Source organism: Oncorhynchus tshawytscha, unplaced genomic scaffold (genome assembly GCF_018296145.1).
Source record: "Oncorhynchus tshawytscha isolate Ot180627B unplaced genomic scaffold, Otsh_v2.0 Un_contig_8446_pilon_pilon, whole genome shotgun sequence".
Classification (NCBI taxonomy): Eukaryota; Metazoa; Chordata; class Actinopteri; order Salmoniformes; family Salmonidae; genus Oncorhynchus; species Oncorhynchus tshawytscha.
This window is the reverse complement of record NW_024609737.1, coordinates 161243-173290: the sequence shown is the minus strand read 5'-3', so window position 1 is coordinate 173290 and position 12048 is coordinate 161243. Positions and strand designations below refer to the sequence as shown.

The 12048-nt window shown below is 45.6% G+C and overlaps 1 protein-coding gene across 15 annotated transcripts in view; it reads right to left on the bottom strand.

Moving 5' to 3' along the window:
* The window catches only part of nav3 (neuron navigator 3), a 245240-nt gene that overhangs the window by 83618 nt on the left and 149574 nt on the right, over nt 1-12048 (bottom strand). For 14 of the 15 annotated variants that reach the window (XM_042317404.1, XM_042317398.1, XM_042317393.1 and 11 more), the window contains one exon: nt 70-178. In XM_042317404.1, the coding sequence (XP_042173338.1) occupies nt 70-178 (109 nt within the window). Of the gene's footprint in view, nt 1-69; nt 179-8597; nt 10093-12048 lie in introns of those variants that run through there. The other variant, XM_042317405.1, reaches the window with a different exon arrangement.

Genomic DNA, 12048 nt, shown 5'->3' with positions numbered 1-12048 from the left:
TCTTGAATTTAAATGGAATTGACCCCAACCCTGAGCCCCACAGTGGACGTTCCCGAGCCCCCTGCTCACCTGTGACTGATCTGCGTCCCCCGCAGACTGGACATGGTCTCCTCCAGGTTCTGCCGTAGGTCAGCAATATTCTTCACTGTCCTCATGCGTCTTGTCTCGGGGTCTTCCCCTGTAATGCACAGAGAAGGGGTTTATGAGAGATGTTGGGCTCTGTGGTAAAGTTTCCCTTAAGTACAGATCTAGGATCAGCTTCCTCTGTCCCGATTCTAACCTTAACCATTAGTGGGAGAAAAAGCAAAACTGACCAAACATCAGCGTCTAGGGGCAACTTCATGTTACACCAGATGTGGGCTCCTGTAACATTCTGTTTCCTCAAGACGCGTCATACATCAGCATCACCAACATCACCATGACAACGCGCTCTGACGGGTAGCATGGGTACGCATTCCAAGATGCTGTGCCGACAGTTTGAACCCGTCTCAGCTGTCAGGGTGGAATTGTCAACGAAACATGTTTTTAGTGGAAAAAGGACATTTCTGCAGTCCTGCCATTTTCAACAGGAACATAGAAACCCGCTGCCATGACACTGCATTCTCCATCTGTAAGCTACAACATATATTTAGCCTCAACAGCTAAATCTCAGATAGTCTTTCAATCTTAGTCAGTCCCATCGAAATGCATTTCATCTCAGTCCAGGACCTTTCCCCTGATTCCAGTTCAGCTCCGACTGTAACAACTTCATGTTTTATATACTTACAATAGTTATATATAAGACTAATTCACAGTGAAGTGCCTGTTGCAGTACATTGAGCCCATTCTACTGCAGTATAGTAAACCCATTCTACTGCAGTATATTAAACCCATTCTACTGCAGTATATTAAACCCATTCTACTGCAGTATATTAAACACATTCTACTGCAGTATATTAAACACATTCTACTGAAGTATATTAAACACATTCTACTGAAGTATATTAAACACATTCTACTGCAGTATATTAAACTCATTCTATTGCAGTACCTAAACTCCATTCTACTGCAGTATATTAAACACATTCTATAAACTGCAGTATATTAAACACCATTCTACTGCAGTATATTAAACCCTACTGCAGTATTCTACTGCAGTATATTAAACACATTCTACTGCAGTATATTAAACTTCTACTGCAGTATATTAAGTATATTAAACCCATTCTACTGAAGTATATTAAACACATTCTACTGCAGTATATTAAACCCATTCTACTGCAGTATATTAAACCCATTCTACTGCAGTATATTAAACACATTCTACTGCAGTATATTAAACCCATTCTACTGCAGTATATTAAACCCATTCTATGCAGTATATTAAACTTCTACTGCAGTATATTAAACCCATTCTACTGCAGTATATTAAACCATTCTACTGCAGTATATTCTAAACACATTCTACTGCAGTATATTAAACACATTCTACTGAAGTATATTAAACCCATTCTACTGCAGTATAGTAAACCCATTCTACTGCAGTATAGTTAAACCCATTCTACTGCAGTATATTAAACACATTCTACTGCAGTATATTAAACCCATTCTACTGCAGTATATTAAACACATTCTACTGAAGTATATTAAACCCATTCTACTGCAGTATATTAAACCCATTCTACTGCAGTATATTAAACCCATTCTACTGCAGTATAGTAAACCCATTCTACTGCAGTATATTAAACACATTCTACTGCAGTATATTAAACACATTCTACTGCAGTATAAAAACACATTCTACTGAAGTATAGTAAACCCATTCTACTGCAGTATATTAAACCCATTCTACTGCAGTATATTAAACCCATTCTACTGCAGTATATTAAACACATTCTACTGCAGTATATTAAACCCATTCTACTGCAGTATATTAAACACATTCTACTGAAGTATATTAAACCCATTCTACTGCAGTATATTAAACCCATTCTACTGCAGTATATTAAACCCATTCTACTGCAGTATATTAAACCCATTCTACTGCAGTGTATTAAACCCATTCTACTGCAGTACATTAAACCCATTTTACTGCAGTGAATTAAACCCATTCTACTGCAGTACATTAAACCCATTCTACTGCAGTACATTAAGCCCATTGTATTGCAGTACATTAAGCCCATTCTATTGCAGTACATTAAACTCATTGTATTGCAGTACCTAAAGTCCATTCTACTGCAGTATATTAAACTCATTGTATTGCAGTACCTAAAGTCCATTCTACTGCATTATATTGCAATACATTAAGCCCATTCTAAAGGGGAGCTACTAATAAGCAGTAGAGTGCTACAGTGCTTGTAGTTTGCGTTCCAAATGGCACCCTATTCCCTACATAGTGCACTAGTTTTGACCAGAGCCCTATAGGCCATGTTCAAAAGTAATGCAGTGTGCAGGGAAAAGGGTGCCATTTGGATTTTACCCATGGCAGTGTCTTTCCACAAACACAGTCGTAGACACACCAGCTGTAGGAAGACACTACAGTGCAATAGTCCAAGGGCAAGGCCCCGCATATCTGCCTGCCTAGTCCAATTAGGCCTGGCTATGCTCCAGCCATCATCGCCTCTGTCAGCGGACACCATGGGCTGGTAATTAACATGAGTTGTGGGAGACCCAAAATGGATGCCAGTCACAGCAGTTTCCAGTTTCAAGGCACAACAAAAAAAGAATCCGTCACCTCAAAGGAGCGTTGCAGAATGAGTCGGCACACGCGTCTAATGAGGGAACAACAGAATGTGTCAGCGCTGCTGATAAAGTTTTCATGCTTTTTCTACTTCACATTGGAATGAACCACTCCAACACTGGGCCAAATGTGGTGAATGTGTGTGGGTTCTTAAAATGACTTGTCATGTTCCTTTGTGTTGAACTATAGTTTTTATTCACTAAACAGTCAACCAGCGCTTAACATTTAGAGAACGAATATACTCCACACAAGTTGAATATTAAGTTATTGTCTGGTGCATCACCCCAACATACAACGCAGAGTGAATGCTTTCATTGTGTTATAAAGTACATACATAGTGAGTACAGAGTCCATCAAACTCTGTCAGCAACCTTCAAAGCTGACCTGATTTTGGAAGAGCTGGTGAGAGGCACCTCTAAACTGTGTTCACGCATCACTGCTTCTGTCAAGAGGACTGATACAGCTTACGCACACGCGCGCACACACACACACACACACACACACACACACACACACACACACACACACACACACACACACACACACACACACACACACACACACACACACACACACACACACACACACTCCGAGAGTGTCTCAGGTGGGATAGGCAAAAAAACACATTTCCATTTCCCCCATACATATCAATACACACGGGTACATGTGTGAAACAGGACAAATATAATCACCCATCTAATTACTTATTATACACACACTCACACATAGCTATGTCTTACTATACCCCTAACCCTAAACATAACCCTAACCTGAACCCTAAACCTTATCATAGCGCCTAAACCTAACTCTAATTTGAACCCTAACCCTAAACCTCACCCCTGAGCCTAAATTAGCATGGAAAAATGTCCCAACTTCTCTGATTTTTGTTGATTTACTATTCTTGTGAGGAAACCTGGTACTCACAGGTACAGTAAAATGTGTACACACACACAATTTTGGACTATTTTACCCTGACCCCATAGACGTGAGTCCGGTTCAGAATCAGTCCTTACAGGGAGGCTGTTAAGATCTGAGGTGGGACCAGGCCCAGGCAGCATCCGTTAACCCCGAGCCACGGGGGTGGCCAATCAATGCCTCCCTGTGCCGTCTACGGTTTTAGACTTAAAAGGGAAAACAAAAGAGCTGGACAGCCTTGTATAATGGACACAATAGGACATTGAATGGCTTTTAGACCCCTTTAATTTGACTGTTGTGTGTCTCACTGTCAGCTGAAATGAGAGAGAGAGAGAGAGACAGAGAGAGAGAGAGAGAGAGAGAGAGAGAAAGAGAGAGAGAGAAAGAAAGAGGGAGAGAGAACAGAGCGAGAGCAGAAAGAGCGAGAGAGAGCAGAGAGAGGGAGCAGAAAGAGCGAGAGAGAGAGAGCAGAAAGAGCGAGAGAGAGAGAGCAGAGCGAGAGCAGAAAGAGCGAGAGAGAGAGAGCAGAGAGAGGGAGCAGAAAGAGCGAGAGAGAGCGAGAGAGAGCAGAAAGAGAAAGAGAGAGAGAGAGAGAGAGAGAAAGAGAGAGAGAGAGAGAGAGCAGAAAGTGCGAGAGAGAAGGCAGAAAGTGCGAGAGAGAGAGAGAGAGAAGTGAGGAGGAATGCTGATATCATGTATGTGTGGGTGGGGTGTGGCAAGTTGGTCTGAGAGGCAGTCTCAAAACTGCAATAAATCTTCAAAACCTTACCCTACCTCCATCCCTCTCTCTATTCGTCTCCTCGCTTCACCCTATCCTCGCCGACAAAGATCCAATCACAGTCCAATTATTAAGGGACACAAACAGGGTTGGCCCTGGGGGGGATCAGGGCTGGACACAGTGTGCATCCCAGCTGGCCCCTTATTCCCTATAGTGGGTTATGGGCCCTGGTTAAAAGTAGTGCACTACATATGGAACTAAATACGGAATAGGGTGCTATTTAGGATGGAGACGCTCTCAGTGAGTTAGCCGTGGGGAGGGATTCATAGAGTGGTAATGGAGTGGAGCATTCACCTAAAGCAGAGTGCTGCTCTGTTATTACACCATCACTCACTATTGTCACTCACGACCATCACTCATGACCATCACTCACTACCATCACTCACTACCATCACTCACTATTATCACTCACTACCATCACTCACTACCATCACTCACTACCATCACGCACTATTATCACTCACTACCATCACTCACTATTATCACTCACTATTATCACTAACTATTATCACTCACTACCATCACTCACTATTATCACTCACTACCATCACTCACTACCATCACTCACTATTATCACTCACTACCATCACTCACTATTATCACTCACTACCATCACTCACTATTATCACTCACTACCATCACTCACTAGTATCACTCACTACCATCACTCACTATTATCACTCACTACCATCACTCACTAGTATCACTCACTACCATCACTCACTATGATCACTCACCACCATCACCCACTACCATCACTCACCACCATCACTCACTACCATCACTCACTATTATCACTCACTACCATCACTCACTATAATCCCTCACTACCATCACTCACTATTATCACTCACTACCATCACTCACTATTATCACTCACTATTATCACTCACTACCATCACTCACTACCATCACTCACTACCATCACTCACTACCATCGCTCACTACCATCACTCACTACCATCACTCACTATGATCACTCACTACCATCACTCACCACCATCACCCACTATTATCACTCACTACCATCACTCACTACCATCACTCACTATTATCACTCACTATGATCACTCACAGCCATCACTCACTACCATCACTCACCACCATCACTCACCGCCACTCCCCACCATCACTCACCACCACCACCACCAATCACCATCACTCACCACCAATCACCATCACTCACCACCAATCACCATCACTACCTCCATCACTCACCACCACCCACCTCCTTCACTCACCACCACCAACCTCCATCACTCACCACCACCATCACTCACTACCATCACTCAACACCACCCACCACCATCACTCACCACCATCACTCACCACCACCCACCACCATCACTCACAACCACCACCACCATCACTCACTACCATCACTCACCACCATTACCATCACTCACCACCACCACTCCCCATAGGCACAACCAACAGGTAATATGTACCATTCATTTTATACTCACAGGCGGTCAGATTAGATTTTGGGAGCGAAAGGTAATAATATTGATGTTGAAATAAGTGTGAAGTATGTAAACATTAATATGTCAAAATTTGTCATTTGGTATTTGCCGCAAATAAAACTGTTCAAAAAAATGTATACTATTGATGCCGTTATTAAACCACATTGTAAAAAAGGAAATAGGTGTTAAGAGATTATGAGGAAAGGTTTAGGTCTTAGATTCCTCCCGCACCGTGTTCACTGGAAATCTAGAGATCAATGACATTATTTGCATCTAAATGATATGAATGTTTGAGTAACAAAAGCCGTGAACCTCATTCTAGACTGTTTATGACGGGGAATATAGCTGCAAGCTTCACTTCACAACGTCGTACCGGGGAGGTGATCTCAGCCTCAGTCAGATGCATCGCTATTCAAGTCCCTGTTGAGCACAACAATCATGCTACGATGCAGCGGCAGCACCGCAAGCCACAGGTTGACCCACACAAATATGAACACACACACACACACGCAGGCACGCACGCACACACACACACACACACACACACACACACACACACACACACACACACACACACACACACACACACACACACACACACACACACACACACACACACACACACACACACACACACACACACACACACAGGCCACAGGTTCAGCAGCTGCCTGGTATCACTCTCCCTCTCTTCAATAATGCATGTTCTCTTTAGCTCGAGGCCCGCACCTCTCCTGGAGAGAGTGAATACCACTCCCTGCACCACACATCCTAATGAGTCCAGCTAACACCGTGTCTCACAAAACGCACCAGGGGCTCGGCAAGACTTCCTCGCATGCACCAAACTCTGAATACGCCTTCGTGCAGAGAATGTCAACTCAAATCATTCAAACCCATTTCTATTGTCACCCACAATCCTCTCTGTGTTAGAGAGCATGTGTCAACTCTCTGCAGCTTGCTGCAGCCACACGCCTGAGAGGAAGGAAAAACTGGATCCAGAGTGTTATGACTTCTCCCAGCTAAAACCTGTGCTGCTGAGTTCTGTCCTAACAGGCAGTACAGCACTGAGCTGCTTGTTAAACCACATCCAATACATCGTTCCCTGAGGCAAAACCCTGAGCTGCCATTCTGTACTATACTGCAGCTGGGCAGGCTGGGCACTTTTACTGCCAACTTTGTGTGGGAATGGGCTTTAGGAGGTACTGTAACTATCTGGATAGATCACACAGACAGGGATAGTATGGATGGATCACTGTCACTGTTGTATTCACAGGCAGGGAGGGAGTGCGTTCGCTGCAGCTGGCAGCAGCACTAGTACCTTTTCAAGAACGGGAGAATTTGGGGCTGGGCTTTTTTAGTGCATTACGAGCTATTACTACTACAGTGATAACACAATGATTACTATTACTACTACAGTGATAACACAATGATTACTATTACTACTACAGTGATAACACAATGAGTACTATTACTACTACAGTGATAACACAATGATTACTATTACTACTACAGTGATAACACAATGAGTATTTATGTTACTGCTATTACTACTACAGTGATAACACAATGAGTATTTATGTTACTGCTATTACTACTATAGTGATAACACAATGAGTATTTATGTTACTGCTATTACTACTACAGTGATAGCACAATTAGTGTTTATGTTACTGTTATTACTACTACAATAATAAAACAATTAGTATTTCAGTTACTGCTATTACTACTACGATAATAAAACAATGAGTATTTCTGTTACTGCTATTACTACTACAGTGATAACACAATGAGTATTTCTGTTACTGCTATTACTACTACAGTGATAACAAAATTAGTATTTATGTCACTGTTATTGCTACTACAATAATACCACAATGAGTATTTATGTTGCTACTATTACTACTACAGTGATAACACAATGATTACTATTACTACTGCAGTGATAACACAATGATTACTATTACTACTACAGTGATAACACAATGATTACTATTACTACTACAGTGATAGCACAATTAGTGTTTGTTACTGCTATTACTACCAGTGTTTCTACTATTACTAAAATGATTATTTCTGTTAGCACTACTAATAACACAACCACTACCACACAGTAACTATGACTACCTTTACCTGACACTACTACCCAAGCTTCAGTCCACTACCACACAGTAACTATGACTACCTTTACCTGACACTACTACCCAAGCTTCAGTCCACTACCACACAGTAACTATGACTACCTTTACCTGACACTACTACCCAAGCTTCAGTCTACTACCATGCAGTAACTATGACTACCCTTACCTGATACTACTACCCAAGCTTCAGTCTACTACCACACAGTAACTATGACTACCTTTACCTGACACTACTACCCAAGCTTCAGTCCACTACCACACAGTAACTATGACTACCTTTAACTGACACTAGTCAGCAGCACTACCAGAACAGCAGCTCCACATCCAGCTGTACATACAACAGTACAGATGGAGACCTGTGTACGCCCCTGGCTATGGTGTGTGATGCCTACGTTGTAGCTGTGTGTGTGACTCACAGCGTGTGTGTGGCTTATAGAGTGTGTGACTAAGGGTGAGTGACTAAGGGTGTGTGTGTGGGTGTGTGTTTCGGTGTAAGCGTGTGGGTGTGTGTATTACGGCGAGAGAGTGTGACTAAGGGTTTGTGTGTGTGTGTGTGTGTGTGTGTGTGTGTGTGTGAGACTTACAATGTGGGTGTGTGTGCAGCACCTGCTCCAGGTCACCTAGCATGGTGAGGATCACCTCCTTGTCCAGCTGAGCCGTGCCCTCGCGGGCGCCCCCCTCCGCCTCCTCCTCCGCCCAGTACCCCCTCTCCCTGCCACCCTGGTCCCCGACCCTGGTGCCCGCCGCTGACGCCACCTCGTCGTCCGAACGCCCACTGCTGCCCTCTTCATCCGTACCCTCCTCCCTGGGCTTCCCCAGCTGCCCACGTAGCGTCTCCCGAGGCGGTTGCTGTTGCCCGCCCAGCGATGCCCGCCCGACTGCCGTGCACCTCCATGGCACAGGGATGAGGGAGTGCTCCGACTGGGAGAGAACTTTGGTCAGGGAGAGGGACAGGGAGCGTGCCCTGGTGCCCCTCGCACCCATGCCATCCCTGGCTGGCTCCTTCCTGGGGCTGCCCCCTCGCGCTGGGGATGATGACAAGGACGAAGAGGATTTGGAAGGCGTGGGCGGGTCATCCAGCTCGAAGGAGTACACCCGCTGTTCGCCCTCACTCAGCAGGGTCAGGTTGGTCAGGGAGCGCTGCTTGCGGAGGTTCAGGTTGTCTGGGAGGGGTTGGGGTTGTCGGCGAGGGGGGCTTCCACCCTGGTACACAGAGAACTCGGCACCTCTCTTCATCTTCACCTCCTTGCTCTCGTTCACTCTCTCTCTGTTCGTCAGTGGGTCTGTGCTGGTCCACCTGTTTGGCTCTGTTCCCGGTCACATTCTGGCAGTGGTGGCTGGTGAGCCGGAGGAGGGGAGAGGAGAAGAAGGTGGCGAGAGAGGTGAAGACGCCTCTATCTGTGGGGGGGCTTAGGTGGCCCCGTGTCCAGCGCTCACCGAGGGTCCAGGCTTCATCCAGATGGAAGGAGTGAGGGATGGAGGGATGGAGAACATGTTGCAGACGCCTGGATGAAAAACTCCCCCCTCACACACAGCAGAGTCCAGAGGCATCCTCCAGACATTGCATTCCCATGGTCACACAGCTAATAACTGGTGCCACAGACACACACCAACACAAAAAACAGACACTGCTTTACCTCCCCCTCCTCCTCCTCTTCTCTCTCTCTCCTCCACCTCAAAACAGCAAGAAGCGGTGAGGGGTGTGGATGAATGCGATTTTACATCTCTCTCTTTCTCACGCAATCTCTCTCTCTCCTCCGCTCTATTCTACTCTCTCTCTGCTTCTCTCTCTCTGCTTCTCTCTCTCTGCTTCTCTCTCTCTGCTTCTCCCTCTCTTTATCTTTCTCTATTAAGAGCAGAGGGGAGCATTTCATTCCTCTCTGCGCTCCTGTTAATTACCAGCTCAGCAGAGCCTTTGCTTCTCTCCCTCTCTCCTCTCCTCACACCAGAGAATGGAGCCAGCACTCAATCTCTCCGCTCTGTTCATTTTAGCATTCAGCCTGCAATTCTATCCTTCCTCTCCCTCTGCCGCTCTCTCTTACTCTCTGGCTCATCTGTTTCTCCCTCCTCTCTCTTCTCTCTCTCTTACTCTCTGCCTCATCTGTTTCTCCCTCCTCTCTCTTCTCTCTCTCTGTCTCTCTGCCTCATCTGTTTCTCCCTCCTCTCTCTTCTCTCTCTCTGTCTCTCTTTTTCTCTTGTCTCGTTGGTTTCCCTTTCCTCTGCTGCAGTAGTGGCAGCCTCTGCTGTGGCTACTGCCGACCATCAAAGCACGTGTCTTCAGTCTCCACGTCTGCCCACTTCAGTTCAGGAAACGCCTCACCACAAGTCGCAGGGTACTTGGGGAGTATGTGTGTGAGCGAAAGAGAGTCAAAGGATGAAAATGCATGTTCAACACTGCTGCCTCCCCCTCTTCTCTTCTCCTCCCCCTCTCCTCCTCCTCTTCTCCCTCTTCTCCTCCCCCTCCTCTTCTCCTCCCCTTCGCCTCCTTCCCTTCTCCCTCTTCTCCTCCCTTTCTCCTCCTCCCCTTCGCCCTCTTCTCCTCCCCTTCTCCCACTTCTCCTCCCCCTCTTCTACTTCTCCTCCCCCTCTTCTCCTCTCCCTCTTCTACTCTCCCTCTTCTCCTCTCCCTCTTCTCCTCTCCCTCTTCTACTCTCCCTCTTCTCCTCCCCCTCTTCTCTTCTCCTCCCCCTCTTCTCCTCTCCCTCTTCTCCTCTCCCTCTTCTCCTCTCCCTCTTCTACTCTCCCTCTTCTCCTCTCCCTCTTCTCCTCTCCCTCTTCCCTCTCCCTCTTCTCCTCTCCCTCTTCTCTCTCCCTCTTCTCCTCTCCCTCTTCTACTCTCCTCCCCCTCTTCTCCTCTCCCTCTTCTACTCTCCCTCTTCTCCTCTCCCTCTTCTCCTCTCCCTCTTCTCCTCTCCCTCTTCTACTCTCCCACTTCTCCTCCCCCTCTTCTACTTCTCCTCCCCCTCTTCTCCTCTCCCTCTTCTCCTCTCCCTCTTCTCCTCTCCCTCTTCTCCTCTCCCTCTTCTACTCTCCCTCTTCTCCTCCCCCTCTTCTCCTCTCCCTCTCCTCCTCTCACTCTCTGCTTTCCCTGATAAAAACCAGAGTGACTGGGAGTTGTTTGGACAGCACACCTGCGAGTTGCGGCTCCCTGATAGCAGTGCTGCGCTGATGCACAGGCTAATTAAACGCTATAGGGTTAATGAGGTAAAGAGTAAAGCCCCGGCTCTCCTCTCGCCAAGACTGCAGACTGTCTGTCAACAGCTTCAACACTTCCTCTAGTATTAATAACCTCAACAGTACAGACACACACACACCATAGACAAACAACAGCCTCCATGTGACCACACATGCTATAAGCTCGTGATGCAGAGAAACTCATGGTAGCAGTTGCCCTGAGCAACCATATCCAAGGTGACATTAACTGCCATGGACAGAGATGGCATTTACAGTTGTAGGATCGTAACTTGACCAGTTTCTCCCCAGACATTTTTGTAGGGGTTGATACATTTTTAGTTAGGGCAAATCAAGTCTGACATTTTAAAATGTGTGCCAAGAGTGTGCAAAGCTGTCATCAAGGCAAAAGGTGGCTACTTTGAAGAATCTCAAATATAAAATATATTTAGATTTGTTTAACACTTTTTGGGGTTACGACATTATTCCATATGTGTTATTTCATAGTTTTGAAGTCTTCACTATTTTTCTAAATAAAGAAAAACCCTGGAATGAGAAGGTGTTTCCAAACTTTTGACTGGTACTGTAGGCCTACCTCTACATTGACGCTACACTGATCTTCTGTGAAATGACTGTAAGTTGCTCTGTCCGTTAAACCACCAAAATGTAAATGACATGTAAACTCAGTGCTGCAGGAAATGTATCCCGAAGATGATGACCCATAAGTAGCTTTTTGAAAGACTTCCTTCACTATAGAGGCCACCGCAGACTCACATTCCAGGCAACGAGCAGTTCAGGAGACAAAACTAAGAAAAAAAACTGTTTCCCCTAGGTACAGATCTAGGATCTGCTTTCCCTCCCAGA